This window comes from Chiloscyllium punctatum, chromosome 2 (genome assembly GCF_047496795.1).
Source record: "Chiloscyllium punctatum isolate Juve2018m chromosome 2, sChiPun1.3, whole genome shotgun sequence".
Taxonomy (NCBI): domain Eukaryota; kingdom Metazoa; phylum Chordata; class Chondrichthyes; order Orectolobiformes; family Hemiscylliidae; genus Chiloscyllium; species Chiloscyllium punctatum.
The window spans coordinates 62,213,081-62,238,179 of record NC_092740.1 but is presented as its reverse complement, the minus strand read 5'-3'; the positions used below and the strand labels follow the sequence as shown (position 1 = coordinate 62,238,179).

General features: G+C 40.8%; 1 protein-coding gene across 9 annotated transcripts in view; it reads right to left on the bottom strand.

The window, feature by feature from the left end:
- cast (calpastatin) overlaps nucleotides 1–25,099 on the bottom strand; it is a 205,213-nt gene that overhangs the window by 124,620 nt on the left and 55,494 nt on the right. For all 9 annotated transcript variants that reach the window (XM_072583271.1, XM_072583353.1, XM_072583321.1 and 6 more), the window contains exon 3: nucleotides 4,307–4,372. In XM_072583271.1, coding sequence (XP_072439372.1) covers nucleotides 4,307–4,372 — 66 coding nt within the window. The remainder of the gene's footprint in view (nucleotides 1–4,306; nucleotides 4,373–25,099) is intronic.

The following is a 25,099-nucleotide window of genomic DNA, read 5'->3' as shown; positions in this document are numbered from 1 at the left end:
AGCATCGAGCGATAGATGGAACAAGTGATGCCACAAGCAAAAAAAAATCTAATATAGACCCTGCAGTCTGGCCACGTGCCATTGTGAATGGTGATGGAAGATTTAAAAATTAAAAGTAGGTAGAGGATCCTAAACTATAGAAAACCCTCAATGGCAGGAGAGCCCAGTATATCACTGCTATAGACAGGGCTGTGAAATGGATGATCCATCTTGGTCTCATCCTGAGGTCTCCAGTATCACTAGTGCCAGCATTCTGCCAATATGATTCACTCCACATGATATTAATATAGTGCACAGACAAAGGGTCCTGACAGCAAGCTGATAACAGTGCTTAAACACTGGTGCTCCATAATCTGTCATGCCTGTAGCACCTACTGCTGGCACCTACCTGGCAATGTGGAAAATTACCCAGGTATTGTCCACAAAAATACAGGATAAATCCAATCCAGCTCATCTACTCTCAGTCATTCGTAAAGCGATGGAAGCAGACATCAATATCGGTATTAAAAGGCACTTTCAAAGAAATAATCTGTTCACTAAGGCTCAGTTTGATTTCTAACAACACCACTTACCTCCTGATTTCACTATATTCTTCTTCCAAACATGCACAAAGGCTCAAACCCAGGGGTAAGGTGCAAGTGATAGACATTATCAGGCAATATTAAGATTGTATTCGACCAAATCTGGCACCAGGAAATACAAGTCAAAAGTGGGGATGTTTGTTGATGATTGGATAATCCTCAACACCATTCACGAATCCTCAGACCCTGAAGCAGTCCATATCCATATGCTGTAAAATCTGGACTGAAAGTGGGAAGTAACATTCACCATACAAATGGCAAGCAATCACCATCTTCAATGAGACAGAATCTAAATTTTGTTCCTTGAAATTGAATGGCACTCCCATCACTTAATCCCTGACTAACAACATCCTGATAGTTGCCATTTACAGGAAACTGATTTGGGCTAGTTCATATATACAGTGGCTGCTAGATCATGTCTTGGAATTTGCAGTGACCAACTTATCTTTGGACTCCTTAAAGCCTGTCTCCCACCTTCAAACAAGTCAGGAGTATGACGGAATGTTTACCATTTGCCTCAATGGGTGCTGCACCACCAACACTCAAGAAACATATCACCATCCAGTACAAAGTAAACGACATAATTGGTATCACATCTGCAAACATTCATCTCCTCCATTTTTGATGTTCAATAGCAGCAGTGTTTACTATCTCGAAGATGCAGGAATTCACCAAGATGCTTAGACAACACTTTCCAAACCCATAACTATTTCCACCTAGAAAGACAAGTGCAGCAGCTACATGGGAACAATACCATTTCTGAGATTCCCTCTAAGCAACTCAACATCATTGCTTGGAAATATATCAATTTCTTTTATGTCACTGGGTCAAAATCCTGGAATTTTCTCCCTAACAGATATGCAAATGTACCTACACCAAACAGACTGCAGCAGTTCAGGAAGGCAGCTCATCATCTTTGCAAGGATAACTAGAGGTGGGGAGTAAGTGAAGTGCATATCCCCTAAATTAATTCAAAAATGGAATGTACAGGATCACAGACGTGGATGTGTTCAATGAATTTTGTGATACGACCCCTGAATGAACTGCTGTGAGCACTCTAAATGTAGTTGTTGACTTTATTAATGGTGATTTCCAAATTATGATCCTCTTTACTCCTTGTGCCCAAAAGGAGGAAGGCTTATGGTCCCTGACACAAATCTACCCTCTACAGGACAAAAAGTAGCCAGTCCACCCAATGCTATAATAGGCCAGGGCCAAACAGCCAACTCAAGTTACAGTGCACAGTCCGAGTAAACATTAGGCTTAGCTTTCAAAATGTATTTCCTCAAACAACTACTGGCATATAACCAAGCAATTGTCACTTGATGCTAGTCACGGGAGGAGGAATTCATTCATTCAGGTTAGGTTTGGATAAATGGTCATTCCTGTACTGATGTTACATTTCTTTATATTAAAATTGGAAGAAATGGAGATGACAACCTTCCACAGGCACCAAAACCATCATGCTGCATGCCAATGTGTCCGATGTACAATTCAAATATAGTCATAGAGTCATACAGCATGGAAACAGAACTTTCAGTCCAACTCGTCCATGTAGACCAAGTTTCCCAAATTAAACTAATCCCATGTGCCTGCATTTGGCCCATATCCCTTCTATTCATGTACCTATCCAAATATCTTTTAAATGTTGTAATTGCACCTGCATGCGCCACTTGCTCTGGAAATTCATTCTGCACATGAACCACCCTCTGTGTGAAAAAGTTGCCTTTCAGGTCCCTTTTAAATCTTTCTCCTCTCACCTTAAAAATATGCCCCAAGTTGGAACTCCTCCATCCTAAGGAAAAGACATTTGCTATTTACCTAATCTATGCCCTTTATGATTTTATAAACCTCTATAAGGACACCCCTCAACATCCTACGCTTCAGTGAAAGAAGTCCCGGTCTATCCAGCCTCTCCTTAGAACTCAAACCCTCCAGTCCCAGCAGTATCCTTGTAAATCTGATCTATACCCTCTCCAGTTTAATAATATTCTTCCTAAAGCAGTTCATAAGAAAATGAGCTAGCTGATTATGATGTTAATTCTTTATGACAAAAGACTTATTGCAAGCATTGAACGTGCTTTAAAAGATGGATCTTACTTCTGTTGCATAACGATATATTGGTCAGCACTGTAACTTCACCAGGTTGGCAACTCAATGGAAGTCAGCATATCATGATGCCAATAGTACTCCAATTGCCATTTTTGTACTGAACAGGTAGAAGTGCATATAATAAATGCCCTGACAAGTGTCGATTGGTGACTTGCCACCAACTTAATAAGTCATCAGTTAATTTAATAACCGCTTCATCAATTAATCATGTTTTAAAGATAGTATCTCTACATTGATATTTTCAACTGTTCAAATGCTTTTATTAAATGGTGAACATTAATAAAACTTGTAAATATTTGATTAAACCTGAAACACTTGGGATGAAATATGCCTCATTTACACATTTAATATAAACATTTTATACTTCTTACTATTGTGGATGTGGTGCTAATAAGTGAACATTTTGTGGAATTATTACCGTTGGGAATAATAGTGAACTCTGTTTTTAATATGTACATACTTTGCCAATGAAATTGAAAGTCAGCAAAGTTTTTATAATAGTTTGTGTGATTTATTCAACCATTTTACCATCCAAGCTGTGAAGGGGTTAACAAAACCTCACATACGTTACATGGGGAGAGGATCAAGTGTTAATTTGAGTCTCTCAGATTCCCTAGCCTTCACAATAAACTTTATCCAATAAAGAACAAGCACTTGCATTGGGTGTGTGAACATATCCAGCCAACCCTGGCATAAAATAAACAAACACTGGCATGCAGTTCGGCCTTTACTCTTCATTTTTCAAAATACACCCACAAAAAAAAATGCTTTCATTGACAGGCAAATAGACAGCAAATGTTAAAGTCAAATACATGGAGTTAAAGTCAATAAAATGCTCATAAACACCAACCTCATCCACTTAGCAACTACAGGCAGGGGTAAAAGGTTAAGGATGAGTTGCAAGTTTTAAAAACAATTTATCACTGACCTACAATGATAACTATTAGCTACACAAATTGGGAATAACTGATTGATTTCACAATAATATTTAAAGTAAATATTTCATCATAAAGCTTAAAGTAAATGTATTTGGATTTCAAGAAAGCTTTTGATAAGGTACCACTTAAGGGGCGAGTGGGCAAAGTTGAAGCACATGCGATTGGGAAGGATATCCTGAGGTGGATTTAGAATTGGTTGACAGACCAGAGAGTGGAAAAAAATGGGTTGCAGGTTGTGACTAGTGATGTACCCTAGGGATCAGTGCTTGGGCCCCAGGTATAATGATACATATCCATGACGTGGATGAGGAAGGTAATGCAGTTTTTCTGTGTTTGATGACAAAACAAAGCCAGGTGTGATTGGGAGTTGCAAGGAATTTACAAAAAAAGATTCAAGGTGATCCAGGCAACTTATGTGAATTTATACAATTTGTGTGAAAGACAGAAAGGCAATATATTCTTTAAATTATGATATATTGGAAAATGTCAATGTAGACAGGGATCTGGGCATCCTTGTACACCTGTCAATGAAAGTAAATATGCAGGTGTATCAAGCAATTCAGAGGTAAATGGTATGCTGAATAATCCCATTCCCACCTGTGCAATAGGATCAAGAAATTTAAATGAATACTTCATTATTCCACTAAACAATTGTTATCATGCAGATAAACTTACCTTTCTAGTTGAGCTCATTGGTTTAGAATCTTCTGCCTTAGCAGGCTGACCACCTTTTGGCTTTTCCTTGAATGGGAGGGGAGAGAAAGAAAGTTTCAGAACAGAGGCCAAGAGCAGTGTTGGTTACCCTTTATTTTAACTTACAAAACAAAAAGGCTACTTGCCACATTTGAATTCCTAGTTCATTACATTTGGTTAGTTGCATTTGAAGTGGACAACATTGGCTTAGAGACATATAAGTCAATGAATGCAATTTCCAAAACACCCAAGAAAGTCACTAAGAACCTTGAAAAACATGACTAATAAACATGGAATGATGTGATTTATACTTGACTAAACAGTATTATGATTCTTTCCAACTGGTTCTTTCATATTAACAAACCCGTAAAGCAACAACAAGTTAGGTTCAAAACAAAATAATTAATAACTTCAGCAATGCATTCTTTGCCAAATCAAAAACCTTGGCTGACTGTCAATGTGGACTTTGCACATTCTCCCTGTGTCTATACGGAGTGCCTCTGGGTGCTCCAGTTTTCTCCCACATCCAAAGATGTGCAGGTTAAGTGGCTTGGCCATGGGAAATGCTGGGTTACTGGGTATGATGCTTTTTGGAAGGTCAGTGTGGACTCAATGGTCTGATGGCCTGGGTGGATTCTATGATTCGATGAAAAGCAAAGTACTTGATGATACTTTAAACCTAAACTATGAACAGAAAATGCTGCTCTTCACATTGCCCATTGTGGGTTACCCAAAAGCTCTGCAATACATTTTAAAGCATATTAAACAGCAATCCTGAAGCAAATCATAATTCTAGCAACATTTTCCTCCAATATCCTTGTTTTGAAATGCTTTCTGAAAGGATTATTTTCTCAGTTTGTTTTTGAGATACTAATGTTGGGACATGATCACTTCTTTCTGATATAGTTTTCAATCAAGTTTCATCAGTAGAAACCCCCCACACACTACAGAACTCTCCTAATTATCCAGTCCATTGTCTAGTCATATCCTAATTTTATATAGTTTCAGGCATTGTAAAAGGTGGCATATCCAAAGCTGTGTGGAGTCTTTAATATGAAGAAGAACATATTTGTACTCTGTATCTATGCAAAGAAAAGAAGTGCACAACTGTTTATTGCCTAGAAAATTGTCAAATTGCAGTACAAAGCGAAAAAGTTATTAAATATGTGTGCATTATATTAACAGTCAAAGCTTTCCATAATAGTAATTATTCAGTTTCACCGTCCATGTTTGAAGTGGTATTGCCAGAATTTAGCTGTAAATAAGGAATGGAAACATCAGAAGGCAGATGCTGTGTGTCTAACTGATGGTGAATAGACAGCACTGTAGCATGGGAGAAGGAAGGGAACCTGAAGCCTGAGGTGAAGAGTGTGGTGCTGGAAAACCATAGCAATCAGGCAGCATCTGAGGACCAGGAGAATTGACATTTCGGGCTCAAGCCCTTCATCAGGAATGAGGCTTGTGGGCCAAACGGGCTGAGAAATAAATGGGAGGTGGGTGGAACTGGGCTAAGGTAGCTGGGAATGCAATAGGTAGATGAAGGTGGGGATGAAAGTGATAGGTCCGAGACGAGGGTGGAGCAGGTAGATGAAAGGAAGATGGACACTTTCTCCAAACTGCAGCCTGAGACAAACAAATGGTTATTTTCCCCATGTGAATTCCCAACAATTCATCACATTTGGTTAGTAGATCCTATTTCCAGGAACCCCAAGGTCCCTTGGTTATGTGAGAGAATTGAAACCAGTGCCACACTAAAGCCCTTTTGAACCTATAGGAAGACAAAGCAGAATATGAGGCAAGAAGACTTCTCCCAATCTATTCTGTAATAATGTTGTCCTTGTGCCATTGCAGATGATGGGACGCTTATGTCCATTTATCAATATCCTGGAAATTCCAGGCAGAGTCAGGTAGAGGCCTGGCATAACCGGTCCATGTTTTGCTCCTACTTGCTATCTGGGAATCTGAATTTCAATGATTGCCATATTGAATGGATTTGCATGAAATGAAGGTCTTACATTGTCTGTGGATAATGATTTGAAAGTCAACATAGAACAATTTCACCAATCTAAACTTTGCCTTGCAATACACATTCAGCAGCAGTTTGTGGGGTCAGTGGGAGGATATTTAAATTACGTGGAGCCATTGGGTGCCCAATCACTCTAGGGGCACCTTAAGTATCCATCTCCTCCTGCAGCTAGAAAGTCCATCAGAGAACCACTATCAAACACCCAATTCTACATTTCCAATCACTTCTCTGTACAAGTTTGTTCAATGGAGGCCTTAGATGGGGAAAGGAGTCATATGCACAAGCTCAGCACATCACAGCAAATTCAACATACCAGTCTTCAATAGCACATTCAGTTCATACTGAGCCATGGAAGCAAGATCTTCCAGGAAAGGCAGGCCCTGTCCCTACTTCCTTAACATCATGGACCTTGTAAAGAGAAGACAAGAATGTCAAGGTCCTTGCCTTTGAGAATGAAGTTTGGTCAGACTCTCACTGGAATGGAAGCATAGAGTCATACAGCATGGAAACAGACCCTTTGGTCCAACTTGTCCATGCCCACCAGATATTCTCAACTGATCTAGTCTCATTTGCCAGCATCTGGCCATATCCCTCTAAAACCTTCCTGTTAATTTACCCATCCAGCCTTTTGAATTTTGTAAATGTACCCACCACCACCAACTTCCTCTGGCAGCTCATTCCGTACAAACACAACTCTCTGTCTGTAAAGGTTTCCCCTTTTAAACCTTTACACTCTCACCTTAAAGCTATGCCATCTGGTTTTGGACTCCCCTACGCTGGAAAAAAGACCTTGGTTTAGATTAGATTAGATTACTTACAGTGTGGAAACAGACCCTTCGGCCCAACAAGTCCACACCGCCCCGCCGAAGCGCAACCCACCCATACCCCTACATTTACCCCTTACCTAACACTACGGGCAATTTAGCATGGCCAATTCACCTGACCTGCACATCTTTGGACTGTGGGAGGAAACCGGAGCACCCGGAGGAAACCCACGCAGACACGGGGAGAACGTGCAAACTCCACACAGTTAGTCGCCTGAGGCGGGAATTGAACCCGGATCTCTGGCGCTGTGAGGCAGCAGTGCTAACCACTGTGCCACCGTGCCGCCCCTATCCATACCCCTCATGATTTATAAACCTCGATAAGGTCACCTCTCAGTCTCCAAAGCTCCGGAGAAAAAAAGCCCCAGTCTATTCAGTTTCTCCCTATAGCTCATTTTGAAACTTGCAGGCATTGCACTTTTTTGATATGGATCACAGGGTAGTGAACATAAAAGGAAGGAGTACGAACTGATAGGCTAAAAGAAGAATCTATTGTGTGTACTTACAGTCTAAAGTAAAGAAATAAAATCCACATTTTGCATTAAGAGTGAAAGGTTTTCACAATGAACCACTAACAAATTTATATCTTCCACATCAGCATATTATGACTCATAAGAGCAGTTGAATAATGGGAGAGTAACATGTGGCAGCACTGATTTCCAGCTGATCACACTGCAGTTGAAGTAAAGTTAGCAGTGCAGCACAACGCATGAAAACTACAAATATGCAGTTCGGATTTCCACTCCTGTCCTTGGAGTACACAAAAACAGGTGCAAAACATCCATGGAAAGTTAACCCAGATACAACTGTGCAAGTAACCACAAAGTCCTGTGGATGGTTGGAGATCTCAGCCATCCGAGATCTTATAAAATTAAAATAGATTCATGACGTTAACCTTGTTTCTCTCCCCACATAAGGTTCCAGATCTGCTGAGTGTCTCTAATGCTCTGTTACTTGTAATCTTACCCCTGTGCAGGCCTGCTCTCTGGCATCAGATCATATTTGCGCAAAACTGAACTTACTAATGCAAGGGTCCACAATAAAACAAAGCAACCAACAATTTAACTAACTGACAAATCTGAGGTGTGTACAGTCTTTACAGAATACAAAGTCAAATGGTAAATATGAAGCTCGTTCAAGACATAGCACAGCTCTGTATGTGATCTTTCCACTGATTGTGTAATTCACAGATCACTTTCTTGAATCATCTGTGAAAAGACTATTGCATGATTCATGTTCTGGGATCTGTCCAACTAGTACAACCCATGAAGCTACATGCTGCTGCAGACAAAGGATGGCTCAGAATGCTGTATACAGCATCACACTCCCAACAAAAGAATTTCAGTGCTAGTGTTAAAATTTTGTACAACATAACCACTAACCCACAAAAAACTATATATACGCACCACAAAATTCTCCCGTTCTGTTTTTCAGAACTTGCCTCCATTTTACTTTGTCTGAGATGCAATTAACAGAATACTACAGTGTAATGTTTTCCTGATTAAAATCCCTTGAATTACAATCAGTTCATTCACAATCGATTGATTCTTGAGACAGAGAACGCAATTCTGGATGAAGAATGACCAGAAAAAGAGATTAAGACCCATTCAACAATAAGACTAAAACAGCCAGCACACAAACTTTATGCCCTCTATTCATTTGATTGTGCATATGATATTCAAATGAACTGCTCTCAAATGAAACCAATTGCACTAGGGCTGACCCAAAACAAGCTAAGGATCGCATTCTTGTCAATTAGGCTCCAGCTGCCTCAACTTGTTGTTGAGAACTAGTTCAACTGAACTTTGTGGTCCAACTTTTCATCTGCTATCGATACCAGAAGTAGAATGCCCATTGTACATGCTCTAAAGGCTAGTATAGGCAGGTGGTGAAACAGGGGCACAAGTGGGTTACAGTGAGGGCACATGTGCCAGCTCACCCAGAGGGAAAGGTTGTAAGAGTTCTATCATAGAAGATACAGATGAGGAATTTGATGGGACAGTGCTTAGGAAAAGGTTGACTGGCATGCACACAGTGGTATTTTATGTATTAGCATAACTGCCACTGAATCTTTTATAAAAAGCATGAAGAAACTGGTTCCAACTTGACACATAGATTGGAGTACATCCTTTCCAAGTTGAAAGTGGTGACCAACTGCTTGCAAATCCAAAGTGGCACCTGGTAGCCAACATCTCAGATCTCACTGCAGCCATGTGGAAACTACTCCAAATCCCAGAAGCACTGTGAAAGGTCAAATTGAGGTGATAACAGTTCAGCTTATTAACCCCATGACTGAATGTTTTATATAAGCTGAGAAACTGATATTGCTTATGCCTCAGCAAGAAGGACTGCATTATTAAGCTTTCTACATTACATTCAATGCATGTCCAAAGAGTAAGTTCTACTACACGTATCACTGCCAATGGTGTCATCAGCTACCCTATTGATGGCTGCTGCCTTATACTACCGTGGATTCTTCAAGTGACTCAAGTTGGACCGAAGAGTCTGTTTCCATGCTGTACCTCTATGACTGTATGGTTGCAGGCCCTTAAAGCAGCCCAGCAATCTGTGCACTAACAGATCATGTGGATTGTTGAGATGATGGCCAAGGTAAATGATAATGGCTCCATGTGTACAAACCTGCTGTCCTCCCTCAGGATGGTAGCATCACGTTTCCACCATTGCCACTCTGCCTGTGCTCTTGCTGTTAGCTCTCAAGCGGCAATCCCAGACTATTAGCACTGCTAGGCCTTCAAGTAAGCCAACCCTGAATATCTCTTCACTTTTGCTTCTGTCTCCTCTTCCTGCTCCTGAGTTGCTCGTCAAAGATTTTATGCCCAGGGCTGTGCCCTTCCAAGAGGGAGATTATGGAGGATGCGGCAATGGACCATAATTTTGGAGATGTACTCTTGCAGAACTGGAACGTTTACCCCACCCTCAAAAAGTCTTTGGCATTCTCTGTTGGGAGCAATACTCTCATTGTATATGAGCTGTCTATGTATGGCCGGGTGCAGGTGCTGACCATGAGTCAGGAGTACAGTGGATAAACCAGACAGTGGGCACCACTAGCTGCTGCATGATGGAAACTTTGATACTGTTACCAAGAAGGCTGGCATTCACTGACATGATGCACTGTGTGTGGTCGCACACCAGTAGTATGTTCTGGAAAATGTTTTTTGTAACTTTGCAGTAATCTCTCTCTTTACTTATGATGCTCAGAGAACCTCATACCTGAAGTCAATAGCTCCCTGCAATCATTGAGAAGCATGCTAGCCTGTCAAAACCACATACACACTCTTCCTGTTTCTCCATGGTGAAGGACATCGGAACATCCCTGATTAACCAGTGCACAATAAACTAGGAAGTGTTGGCATTGTCACTTAGAACTGCGATAGAATTTGAAGACCCTAATCCTCACAGGTATGGCAGCACAGTCCATGCCCTGCTGGGTTATTGTTGGTCCTGTTGTGACAAGTTTTGATGAATAAATTTCTTCCCCTCAACCTCCCATACACCGCAGATCAAAATCAGCTGAGAGACAAAAATAGCTAAGAGACAAAAACCCAACTAGCTCACAGACATCTTTTCGGTAAGTGTAACTGCTCTACCTACTCTGATTCCAGGCCCATGTGTTTTGACACTTAACTGCGAAAAAGTCACCAAGAAAAATAATAATTACAAGAAATCCTATGATCATCTTCTCAGAGTTTTTAGAGATGTGATCTTACCAATGTTGCCACCTCAAAATAGCAAGTGAAAAAAGTGTCAGTAACTTTAATTCATTCCTTTCTTGGTTGTCACCAGTCAGCTGTGCTCCACTGACTTATGTAAAAACCAATGCCAAGCTTCACTTCCCTAATTTCCATGAAGTCATTTTCTAAAGAAACGACTTGCAACTGTGCAGAGACTAATAGAAGAGCAAGCATTCTCCAACTGGCCTGAGTAAATGAAATGTATCTGCTCTTTTGAGATGGTTAAAATAAGTTAGAGGCCTACAAAAGGCACCAAACCTTCCTATTTTAAGTGATTTTGGAAACAATGCAAGGTTTTCATGAACAGCTAGTGCCTCATTGTTGACAATTGCAGATTTGTTCGGTTAACCAGCTCACTATTGCTTATAATTAATTATAACTGTAGAGTTACACCTTTCGCTTGTTCTTATTATCAGAGAAAGCCAAAGTTGCATGATAAAATTAAGTTAAAATTGCACGATTGTCAGATATTTCAGAGATATGATTTTTTTCGATCAAATCCTAAACACAATTAAAATGAATAACAAGCTCTCAATTAGTTCGAAGTAATTAGCTTTTGTCTTACATGGTAATTTCTTTTCCAAAGCAACATATTTTTGAAAGTGAATTTTGAAATGCAAACATAATGCATAATAAAAGCAAATATTGAGCTGTGAATTAACGCATCACACCAATTAGAGACAAGAAATGTCTAGAGACCAGAAGTTCTGACCATAAGCTCTGACTATAGGTCAGAACTAATTCTCATTTATAACTGAGGCTCTTCCCAGTGAAAGTCTACATGGATATGTTTTTGTGTAACTTGATCTCTTTGTTGAAGTAACAACAAAAAAAGAGTTGCTGAAAATATTTGATGCCATATATAAGGAGCTTTAGAAGAAATCTTACAATATACCATATAACAGACATTTTTACAAGATTGAAGACGATGCAATTCAAGGGACAATGTGAGCATGGATGCAAATCCAGATGTGAGATAGAAATCAGAAAGTGGTAATGAATGGTTAATTGTGGACAGCGCAGGAAGTAAATAGTTGGCTTCCCTAGGTACACAATTAGTGCCACTATCCTTGTTGATATTTATTAAAGACCAAGCACAGCACATCATTTTTGAAATCAATGCACATGAACAGGAAAGGTTTGGAGGGATATGGGCCAGGAGCAGGCAGGTTGGACTAGTTTAATTTGGAATTATGTTCGGCATGGATGGATTGGACCAAAAGGTCTGTGGTCATGCTGTATGACTCAGTAAAAGGTGATGAATCTGGGGCTGCAAATTTTCCAAGATGTTAGGACAAGTTAATAAAGTTTGAAAGAAACTCCTGACTTGAAGGATTTAGTTATTTGGAGACGGTAGTGAGGTTAGATCGTTCCTCTCAGATTTGGGAACATAAAAAGTGAGATTTAACTGAGGTGTTCAAAGTTATGAGGGGTTTTACAGAGCAGATGGGGAGAACTCAGGTTTGGATCCCAGATCTGGTCTCAGTATTCCAAGTGAGGTCTAACCAGGGTTTTATATTCCTGCAGCATAGCATCTTTATCCATGATGGCTCAGTGGTTAGCTGCCTCACAACGCCTGTGACCTGGGTTTGATTCCAGCTTCAAGCGACTGTCTGTGTGGAGTTTGCACATTCTCCCCATGTCTGCGTGAGTTCTCTCTAGGTACTCCGGTTTCCTCTCACAGTCCAAAGATGTTTAGGTTAGGTGAACTGGCCATAATAAATAGCCCATAAAGTTCAGGGATGTGTAGGTTAGGTACATGAGTCGGGGGTAAATATAGGGTAGGGGGAATGGGTTTGAGTGGGTTACACTTCTTTGGAGGGTCAATGTGGACTAGATGGGCCAAAGGGCCTGTTTCCACACCATAGGGATAACTGTTCACACTGGAAGAGTGCTAGTAAACAAAATGGTGCAGATATAAAACTGGCAAAGAAAACCAATGGGTGGATGAGGAGAATTGTTTTTACTCTGTAAGTTATGAAGAACTAGAATGCATTGCCTACAAGAGTGGTATAAGCTGATCCTACAGTAGTTTTCAAAAAGGAATTGGATCACTTAAAATAAGCTCTGCAGTTAAAATATGCTCTGGAGTGAGTATAATAAATATATCTTTCAGGGAGTCACATGCCACCTTGTCTGTGTCGTAATTCTGTATTTGCAAATATTATGATGCAGTCATTAGGATATCATACCATATTTATATAAAAGAAAAATAAAGCAGCCAGGATTCCTTTGAATGCTTAAGTAAGATTATCAACCTGAAATATTAACTCCATTTCTCTCTTCACAGATGCTGCTAGACCTGCTAGGTGGGGGAGTCCAGAACTAGAGGGCATGGGTTTAGGGTGAGAGGGGAAAGATATAAAAGAGACCCAAGAGGCAACTTTTTCACAAAGAGGATGGTACGTGCATGGAATGAGCTGTCAGAGAATGTGGTGGAGACTGGTACAATTGCAACATTAAAGAGGCATTTGGATGGGTATATGAATAGGAAGGGTTTGGAGGGATATGGGCTGGGTATTGGCAAGTGGGACTAGATTGGGTTGGGATATCTGGTCGGCATGGACAGGTTGGACCGAAGGGTCTGTTTCCATGCTGTACATCTCTATGACTCTATTGTGACTGCTTAGAGATGGTGCATTATTGTATTGTTTCATTTAACACAGAATTATCACTCTCACACTGAATTGGTAAGGTACATAGGCTTGAGTGGCACAGTGGCTCAGTGGTTAGCACTGCTGTCTCACACTGCCAGAGACCTGGGTCCAATTGCAGCCTAAAATGACTGTACAAACTCCACATTCTCAGTGCCTGTGTGGTTTTCTGTTAGGTGTTCCGGTTCATTCCACAATCCAGAAATTTGCAAATCGGTGGATTGGCCATGGTAAATTGCCCCATAGTATTCAGGGATGTGCAGGCTAGGTGGATTAGCCAAGGTAAATGTGGGGTTATGGAGGTAGGTTAGGGATCTGAGTTAGGATGGGATGCTTTTTGTAGCTTCAGTGCAGACATGATGGGCCAAATGGCCTCTATCCACGCTTGTAGGGATTCTATTTACTTGAAAATCTCAAACAAATTCACTTGACAGATAAATGGCCCATCTGCCGTTACGGGAAACCTGTGTACATATTCTTAATCTAACATGTTACTGCCTAAATGGTTGCTGTTCATTTCATGTGATACTGGGCCTTGGTTCATTGGCATCTGCAGCTTTTAATGTGGTAACACAGCAACAGAGCTCACCAGGTAAACCTGAAGCTGAAAATGAAATTGAAAGTGACTGAAAACAAGGACATCATTAATTTTCTGACAGCAAATGAACTTTGCCTTGATCCAGACAAATGAAGCGTTGTAATACAGATGTAGAAACCAACAGACATGAAACAAGTAAAATGATTTGTTGGTTTGTGGATGTCCCATGACATAGAATCTGCAGTGATACTGAGGCATTGAACATGAAAACATTTTCACTCACACCAAACAACAAATAATAACTGTGCCAATGGTGAGGTACAATGACGTCAATGATGACATCATCTTGCAATATGATGCCAGTGATACAGGACTTGGGGCAATTATAGATGCACTACAGAAATTCACCATGGCCCCTCAGGCAGGACATTCCAAACTGATGACCACTTTCATCTAGAAGGACAAGGGCAGCAGATACATGGGAACACCACCACCAACAACTTCCCCTCCAAACCATTCACCATCCCGATTTGGAAAAATATCACTGTTCCTTCATTGTTGTTGGGTCAAAGTCTTGGAACACCCTCCCTATCTATGGGTCAACCTACAGCAGATGGACTGTAACAGTTGAAGAAGAAAGCTCACCACCATTCTCTCAAGGGCAATGAATGCCTGCCCAGCGATCAATATGCATTCACTCATGATTAAAACCTTTTTTGTTTGCACCACAACAGTAATGTATACTGAACAATGCAGTGTGCAGATTTAGAGAGGGAGCCTGGCAATTACCTTTGATTGTGTGTGTTTTAATCAGTAACTGTTTGGGAGAAACTAAGTGATAGAAAAGCATGACCACAGGCCACTTGAAAGCATCTTTCTCAAACCACGCCTGTTCAGTCCAAAGAGTGTGCAACAAATGTTACTTTAGAAAATAGAACATAGAACAGTAGCGCACAGTTCAACCTTTGGCACTCGATGCTGTGCTAACCATTTATCCTAGTTTAAGATCAAATTAACACACATACCCTTCATTTTACTATTAGCCACGTGCTTATCCTAGAGTCGCTTAAATGTCCCTTATGTATGGGACACTACTATAACTGTGTCACATTAGATTCAGGCATTACATTCGATGCACCCACCACACTCCATGTAAAGAACCTACCTCTGACAACTCCTCTTAATCTTCCTCCAATCACCTTAAAATTATGGCCCCTCGCGAGAGCCAATTCCACCCAGAGAACAAGTCTTTGGCTAGCCACTTTATATTTGCTTTCAATCAACTTGTACACCTCTATCAAGTCATCTCTCATCATTCTTCGCTCCAATGAGAAAAGACCCAGCTCCCTCAACCTTTCTTCATAAGACATTCCCTCCGGTCCATACAGCATCCTGATAAATCTTCTCTGCATTCTCTCTAAAGCTTCCACATCCTTACTATAATGAGGCGACCAAAACTGAACACAATATTCCAAGTGTGGTCTATCCAGGGCTCTATAGCGCTGCAGCATAACCTCGTGACTTTTAAACTCAAACCTCTTGCTAATGAAAGCCAACACAACGTACACCTTCTTAACAATGCAATCAACTTGGATGGCAACTTTCTTTGCAAAGGTTTCATTTTGAAGTGAGGAAGCAAGCAAAAGGGCTGCAGTACCTGTGAAGGAAATTGGGGAAGGTAGTACAGAGAATGAAATCTTTCAGATTTAACAAAAGACAATAGCATGGCATGTGCTGGAACTCATTAACCCAACATAGACTTCAAATCTGAATAACAAATGCCTTGTTTTGGCCGAATATTCTTCACAGGAATGATATTATCATCATTAAGGGTGAAAATATCACCATTAAGGGTCAAATAGATACCAAACTAATAACCAATAACTTCTGCACATATAGGAATACGTGAACAATTTACAGATTATGTTTGTAATATGTGTGTAGGGATGGATGAAAGTGGGAGCGACTCAGAAAAAAAAAGTTTTTGTTCATGAAATGATAGATTTCCTACAAACCATGTATAATGGCTAACTTTTAGTGGTAATCAGTAGTGTACAAAATTTGTTTTCTGATAAGGTGGATGTTTGCAGAGATGGACTTGTAAGAATACCGTATGTTGAAACATGCCTTACTCCATGTGAATTCTGTTGCAGTTGCTTAAGTTTTAGAAAGACAAGTTGTTAAAGGCTATACAAGGAGCTCCCCAATACTGAATACTCCACAATTTAAATGCATTCCATATAGTGAGGTAAAAACACAAGAGCCTACTGCAATGCATTTATATGCAAGATACATATTTTGATGTTCTCATGAGCCATGTGGTCCTTGCTACCATAAAGAGATAAATGGGCAGCACGGTGGCTCAGTGGTTCACACTGCTGCCTCACAGCGCCAGGGACCCGGGGTCAATTTCGGCCTCAGGTGACCGTCTGTGTGGAGTTTGCACATTCTCCCCGTGTCTCCTCCAAGTGCTCTGGTTTCCTCCCACAATCCAAAGATGTGCAGGTTAGGTGAATTGGCTATGCTAAATTGTCTGTAGTGTTAGGTACATTAGTCAGAGATAAATGTAGGGTCAGGGAATGGGTCTGGGTGGGTTACTCTTCGGAGGGTCAATGTGGACTTTTTGGGCCGAGGGCCTGTTTCTATACTGTAGCTAATGTAATCTAATCATGAACCGTAATAAATTTGTGATTTCCCCAAATATGCTACAAAAATTTGTTGGGAGTTTTCCTTTGCCCTGAGTTCTGTTAGTTGTAGAATTTCCTGTGTTTCATTGTATTTTGCAAAGGAATCTCCATCTGAACAAGCAAATGGAGTCTTGGCATAATGTCTCATCCAAGAGATGGCAAGTCTAATAAGATAAGCTCCCTTCAGAGCTCTGGTAGTACAATAGCAATGCCACAGTTGGCGACCAGGCATCATCTCAGCCTCAGAGCAAAGGAGGGCTCTATGGCCATGTCTTCTTCCACCTCCAGTCTGCCTGCTGCTCTCAGCCCAGTGGGAGTTACAGCCAGAGATGATGCACTTGTCTCTGGGCAAGACACACCTCAGACTGAAACACCCCAGTGTTGCCGAACCAGAACTCTAAGTCCAACCAGCTCTCCATACAGAAGGCCCCAGATATAGACACCAGGATTACACTGAGACGTAGTGGCAGGGAACATCAATGGTGCAGGGACACTTAATGATAGATAAGTCATTGCTTCTGTGAATAACTGTGAATTGTTTCACTATGATCTGTTTGTGTGAGTCTCTGTGTCACTGGAACAGCAAACGCAAAGTGACTGAAGCCGTCCCTCTGGATCCCCAGACAATGTTCCATGGAGCATGCTGGGGAGTAAGTACCATGTGCAGGCAATGGGGGAAATCACAGGCAACTGCAACATTAGCAACTTCAGCTCCATTTCCCCAGGGACAGAGACATTGCTGTTGTATTCCAGGCAATAGTGGGGTTCAGGCACTAACCTGCATGAGATGGTCAGGAGGTGAACTGTACACAGTAGGAAAATGCCTAAAGCTCACCAGGAATGCTGAGTTCTCAGGTGGATTTCACCCTCCCTGCACGGAGTGGGGGAGGGTTCACTGACGTTGTCCTTTGAAGGACCCACACAGCTACAATGTACAGACCCCCTCCCTCACAGAGAGCAGCACTTACCTGCTCTCCAGGTGTGAATGCAGTCATTTTCATTTCCAGAGTACACTGGGATTTACAGGATGATGCAAGGCCATTCCACTGGCAGAGTTCCAGGCTCTACCGTGCCATCTGGGTGAATCCCCAAAACAACAATGTCCTTACCCAATAGGCCTTTCTCTTAACCCCACAGGTCTCACACCTACACAAGGCACACCCAACTTGTCTATCTGAGTATGCCTCTGCCCCAGGCATACAAGGTGACTATGCCAGGTCTTGTAGTTCACCTTCCCCATTGGAAGCCAGGTTGAGACTTACTATCATCAATCTCCCTTCCCACATGACCCCTTACCCTCCCATGCTGTATTGTCTACCTGCCTTCTAATTCCCTCTGCACTGTACATCCACTCCCCATTATTAAGTTCCCCAGCCTCCTCGCTATATCACCAGCTCCCTGAATGTCATCTTCCCGTGATGTTTAGTAGATATAAGTCCTCAGTAAGGACTATGCCTCTAGGACTTTGAAACAGAGCCATTCTCTTGAAGCACATGTTGTGTGTTTTCCATGTTCATGGTTGGCTCATGTGTAAGTGTGCGATTGAAATAATGAAGAGCTATACGGTGAAATGTCTGCTCCCTTGTCTGCTTATTGCTAATGACCAGGACAGGTAGGCAAAAGGGATTGAGCACTAAGACAACAAATGAGCAGCCCTGAGATTCCTCCTGGTTCAGTCTGTGAGCTGGGTCCCTGTCCCAGCAAACCAAGTGCCCTTACCGCAGCATTGCATTTAAAGGTGCCAGTACATGCCCAAGTGCTGCATCCAAGTGCAGAAGTGTACTGTAAAAGGTCCGGAGGTGAGCCTGATGACTTGAGGAGGCTGGCACATGTTGGATACCAGCATCCATAGACGTGGGGTGTGCACGGCTGTTGACCTAGAGTATGCCCCAATAGGTTGGTGCTGGGAGTCTGAGGTGGCAGTCTGCAGGAGCAAATGGTGAGCTGGAGACACCAGGTAACCGCTCTGATGGGAATTCTTAGCACCTAATTCCTATCTGTTCAGTGGTACAACTGGAAGCTGCATGTTAATGAGGTGAGATTCATGAGGATAATAATCAGCAATATGTAGTTTGAAAGTTCCACCTTCTCAACCTCACCTGAGGTGTTGTGACCCTCAGGTTAAATCACTACCAATCACTTTCCCTAATGCCCTATTGTCCTCTGGGACTCTGGAACATTACCTCATTTACCTCCTGTTAATAGGCTTCTCATCATTCCCAACCAAGAATCTCATCTCAGCATTCAGGACTTTTTTAGAAATACAACTAATTGCCCACAACATTGGGAAAGGCTTCACTGGACCTCACGCAATTATCCTGGATTTCACACCAGAGACCACATCGTTCAGGACCCGGTAAGATACTGCTCATAGATTTTTTGCTGCATTATGACCTGGTCCTGTTAGAGATTAAATTCAAGTGTCATTCTATTTGGTTTATGTTTGTTAAAAAAAAACTCATGATATTTATTCAAATCTCTAATTGTCATGAGTTGGTCACTTGTAGTGACTTGATTCTATGATTGGGTGCTCCAGCAAGATACTGAAGTAAAACAAACAACTGCAGATATTGGAAATAAAAACCTGCTGGAGAAACTCAGCAGGTCTGGCAGCATCGGTGGAAAGAAAGCAAAGTTAACATTCAAGTTTAGTGACCCTCTTCAGAACTCATTCCATTATTGTTACAGCTCTCCCTGTGTGAGCTGATTGGGAAATAATGGGGGTCATTGTTTATGGTATTGTCTCCAGAAATTTGTTGATGCAGAACATGAGATGTCCTTACCATTGCTCCCTCTCAGTACCAAGAATCAGCTTTAAATCATTTGGCATCTGGTTAGTCTGTCAAAGCTGCAGAGTCACAGAGTCAAAGAGATGTACAGCATGGAAACAGTGCCTTCGGTCCAACTGTCCATGCCGACCAGATATCCCAACCCAACCTCGTCCCACCTGCCAGCGCTTGGGCCATATCCCTCCAAACCCTTCCTATTCGTATATCCATCCAGATGCCTTTTAAATGTTGTAATTGTACCAGCCTCCATCACTTCCTCTGGCAGCTTATTCCATACATCTACCACCCTCTGTATGAAAACGATGCCCCTTAGGTCCCTTTTATATCTCCACCCTCTCACCCTAAACCTATGTCATCTGGTTCTGGATTCCCCCATCCCAGGGAAAAGACCTTGTCTATTTATCCTATCCATGCTTGTCATGATTTTATAAACTTCTATAAGGTCACCCCTCAGCCTACAATACTCTAGGGAAATCTGCCCCAGCCTATTCAGCCTCTCCCTATAACTGTAATGGAAGTGACATGAAGGCATCTCCCTCTATTGTGTCAGGTTAGGTATTAAATATAATATGATGCTATTTCTTCCACTAGGGAACTGACTCTGACATTTATTGCACACATTACCCTTCAGAAAAATAAATTTAGAAAATATGAAACATTTGATTAAGTGAATGGCCTAGTCTTATTAAACATTCACAATCTTATTAGCCATTCTTTTTAATATATAAATAGAATCATAAATCTCAATTAAAAGTTGAGGTGTCTGTTTTGGTTTATCCTGCAAAGTGAGAAGGGAAACATTGAAGGGAGATATATGTGGAAAGCTTTTTACACAGAGGGTGGTGGGTGCCTGTAGCACATTGTCAGCGAGGTGGTAGATATGGGCACGATAACATCATTTACGAAGTACCTAGACAGATACATGAATGGGCAGGGAGCAGAGGGGTACAGATCCTGAGAAAATAGGTGACAGGTTTAGATAGAGGATCTGGATTGGCACAGCCTTGGAGGGCTGAAGGGCCTGTTCCTGCGCTGTAATTTTCTTTGTTCTTCTTTGTTCTTTGCATAGTCAGACCACTGCAACATGTCCCAATCTCAAACTAATTTAACCACTGATTTGTCAGATGTCCAAAAGTACAAAACCAAAAAGGGAAATATCAGAGGAACCACTTGTTTTATCACTGTAATGAAATCAAGATTATATTTATGCAATGCATTGTATTTGTCACTTTTAAAGGGAAAATACATTTCAGCTTCATAGGAAATGAATGTTGCAACATTTTGTGATTAGTCTTTGAGTATAATTTTCGTACACGCTCCTGGATAATTATAAATACCTCCTTGTTAAGCTCATTGGGATCCATTCATTGGCAGTCTTTTGAAGCGAGGACGATACATGCTTTGTGCTGTGTGGTTAGCCCATGGTAAGAGCTTGTGTGTGGAGTTTTTTTTACATGGGAAGTCAATTGCACTGCTGCTGCCTGCAGTTCTGGCTGACTGAGAGATTCTCTGCCTCTTCCCACATGCCTTCATCACAATGGAAAGATTTGTATGTTGAGAATCATATATGGCCACAGCCTCTACTCACTGGAACAATTAACTATTGGTGGGACATATACATTTACTTCAATCTGAAATCCTTTCTTGACAATATTTATTGTAGGACTGCAGCAAACTAAATAGCAGGTTTGTGAATGCAGTGCCAACTCATGCTAATTTTCTAAAAAAGCTTGCCCTTGTTTATATTTCAATAAGCTAAACTGCTTATGTATTCATGGCATATTAGTACATGCCACTGGTTCTGTACTACTTAAATTCCTTTATTTCCATCAAATAAGAAGCAATATTACATCCACTATTGAGTTAATCATTAAGTAAAGCTACAAGTCCTATCTTATGAAAAAAAAATATCTTCTGTGGTTAGACACCATTCATATCACTGTTCAGGCTGACACAGAATGAGGAAAGCAATAGGTTGAAATTGTTCACTGCTGTTTTTTCCTGATCTTAGTGGGTATTCAGCCCTTTCTTGAAATCCTGCCTGATAAACATTAATGTATCCTGTTAAAAGTTTAGCATACATCATGATGGGATTCCCTTCACTTTGGAATTTCATGATGTGTAGGTATCGGTGTTGGACTGGGGTGGACAAAGTCACAAGCTTTCGGAACCCTGCTCCTTCATCAGGTGAAGTGAAGGAGCACCACTCCGAAAGCTTGTGACCTGTTGGATTATTAACTGGTTTCATGTGACTTCTGACTTTGAAATTTCAAACAGATCACAAGATTACTTCCTATTCTGTGTGGTATCACCTTTCTGTTAACTGCTGTAACTTCAGTAAGTAATTATTTATTGCACATTTGGATGAGGCAAACAACTTCAGCTATGAACTGAATATTCTATCACCTCAGACATAACAATGAAAGCTCAACTTTCTATCATTACTAACAATGATTAACCTGTTGGACTATAACTTGGTGTTGTGTGATTTTTAACTTTGTCCACCCCAGTCTAACATCAGTGCCTCCACATAATGATCATTTGAGTACTGTTAAATCAGGACAGGCGAGGAAGGAGGAGATCAGGGATCCCACTGTTGCTTCCCCTATCTAACACAGTCATCCCACCCTGACCCAAACACAGGAGGCCTGGTATTCATGCCTGAATGGGGCGGCACAGTGGCTAGCACTGCTGTCTCACAGCGTCAGGGAACCAGGTTCGAGTCCTGCCTCAGGGACTGTATGTGTGGAGTTAGCACATCCTCCCAGTGTCTGTGTGGGTTTGAGGTGCCTCTGTACTTGATGAAAACTTGTTATATCCATAATTGTTCCCAGCTATAATGAAAGGTCATAGACCTGAAATGTTAACCCTTTCTTTCTCCACAGCTGCAGTCTAACTTAACTCACTGATTGTTTCTATGTTTTCTGTTTTTATTTTCACTCACTTATTTGGCCACTGACATCAGCAGGAAAGGAATGCAGCAGTATCAGGTCTGAGGTAAATATGAAAAACAACCACACGTAATTTTATACTCAAAAAATATCGTGTTTTACAGACTGCAAATTATATCATCCTTTTCACAAGAATAATCAGTACAGGTATTTTTTCTATAATGTGATGGTTGTGTTCTTGTGCAACTCCACACTATAGAAAGATCATGCTTTAGAAAAGCTTTCAAACTGTTGGTGATACCATTACATTGTAGCCAACACATGTTTTATAAGTTCGCGCTTAAGAAACATTGTCCCCAATTCATCAATTGCATTTTAACAAGTCTGTGATAACGAAATGTGCATTATAGCAGAATTACTTGAACACTCTACATAAAATAACTACATATTTCTATTATTGTTTAGAAGGGAAAGAGAGCAATGTCAGAGAAACAGTTCATGGAATCACAGATTCATTACAAAACAGAAGGAGGTCAGTCAGTCCATCACATCTGCACCAGCTCTTTGAATGAACATCATGACTTATTACTACTCTCCTGCCTTTTCCCTATACCCATTACTTAAATGGAATCAATGCCCCTCAAATGTCTCAACTGAATCTGCCACCACTTGTACTTCTTGGTAGTTCTTTCTTGACCAAAGCCATAAGTTGTGAAAATGTTTTTTTTTCTCACCTTACATTTGCTTCCTTTGTAATTCAATTTAATTCTGTTCCCTTTTGTTCTCAATTCTTTTACAAGTGGGAACAGTTTTCCCTATCTACTCTATCAAGCCTCCTCATGATTTTGAAAACCTCAAATCACATCTTCTCTTAGCCTTCGGCTATTCAAGGAGAACCATCCCAACCTTTCCAATCCATATGACTGAACTTTCTCATCTCTGAAAATGGCTTGTCAATCTCTTCTGCACTCTCTCCAATGCATTCACATTCTTCCTATAGTATGGTATCCAGAAATGAAAACAATACCCTATCTGAGGTGAAACCAAACTCCTTACTCAGCATACTTCATTTCTTTAAGTAATCTTTACTGTAAGTATCTCTTTCCCACCTTGTAATGAATTCTCACATTGAACTGATTTCCTAGATATACTCACTTGACCTCGCTCACTCTGACTGCGTGTCCTCACTGACAATGGGATTAAATGGCATGGTTACAATACTTTACTGAAATCATATGCAGTCAGGGAACATTTCAGATTTATGAGCAATCTTTTGAGCTTCAGGTAAATCTGTCACTGGTAGCATGAGGAATGGAATAAGGTACAAATGACCAGCATATTATGACTAAGTGGACTAATCAAATAGCTACATAAATTTCTCCTTTCAGTGCTGAGGTACAAATAAACATTGCCTTTAAAAAAAGTCCAGAGGTATCAAACACATGAACTGAAAATTCATTTCTTCCTGTCAACAGCACAACATTCTCATACTTTTACTTTTTTTAGTCAAAATTGACTCAAACAAAAGGAAATCTTTGCAGCACTGAGTGTATGTGAAACTATGAAAGCTAGCAACAGCTGACAGAAATGTTGTCATGTATTGAGGAGAATGCTTCTCGTTTGAGTTTTTGGTGACATGGAACTGAAAGGAAGCAGCCATGATTCAGCTCAGTTGGTATAATCAATGAGGAGTTGGAATTTCCCCTTGAAGCAGAAGTCCCATCATCACATTCCTTCCCTCTAATCTATTCTGTATGTTCACTATGATTTCACCCCACAGATGTGGGGCTACTGCCTCTCAACCAGGAACAGGCAGATGCTGAAGACAGCAGGTTCAAGGTTTGACTCACACCCTATAATTGCAGAGAAAGTCAACATAAATCATACAGTAAATATTTAGGACATTTGAAGTTACCAACAACTCTTTAAGCTACCCGTCAAACCATTCCCAATGCCAGAGCAGGCATTCCTATGGTCCACAAAGCTAATGTGATTCACTGACCATTTTAAATGTATTATAATTATTCGCCTATGCAACTCACTGAAGATGTCAAACTCTGGGAAATACAAAATAGAGGTAGGCAACAACAGGAAGGTTCTGATGTCAATTTGAGAGTGCTGAGCTATGGCAAGCCACAATTCCCAAGCTGGTGACTGGCAAGAATCAACTGATAATGTTGGAATTCTGACAGCTTACCTCTTTGTCCACCTGCCTGATTATAAAAAGGTTTTGGCCCAATATTTTTTCCCTCTCCACAGATGCCAACAAGCCTTCTAAGCGTCTCCATCATGTTCAGATTTTATTTCAGATTTTCTTTTGCTTTCAAAAAAATGATCAGATTGTGTGAGGTAGTGTGAAATCTTGCAGATCCTGTTTGGTGTCTAATTAAATGACAACATATAGATCACACACTTATATCTAATGAATATTTGTGGAAATGTACTGATCAATATTTATATATGTGTAATACAAAAAAAGGTCTGCTCCTACAATTCCATAATGTACAATAATTATTCAACATATTTGTGTACTGAAATCCCAGAAGAGTGCTACCTAGGTTACGTAGAGTTGACTCATCAATAGTAAATAAAATAATACAAAGGTGAAATGATG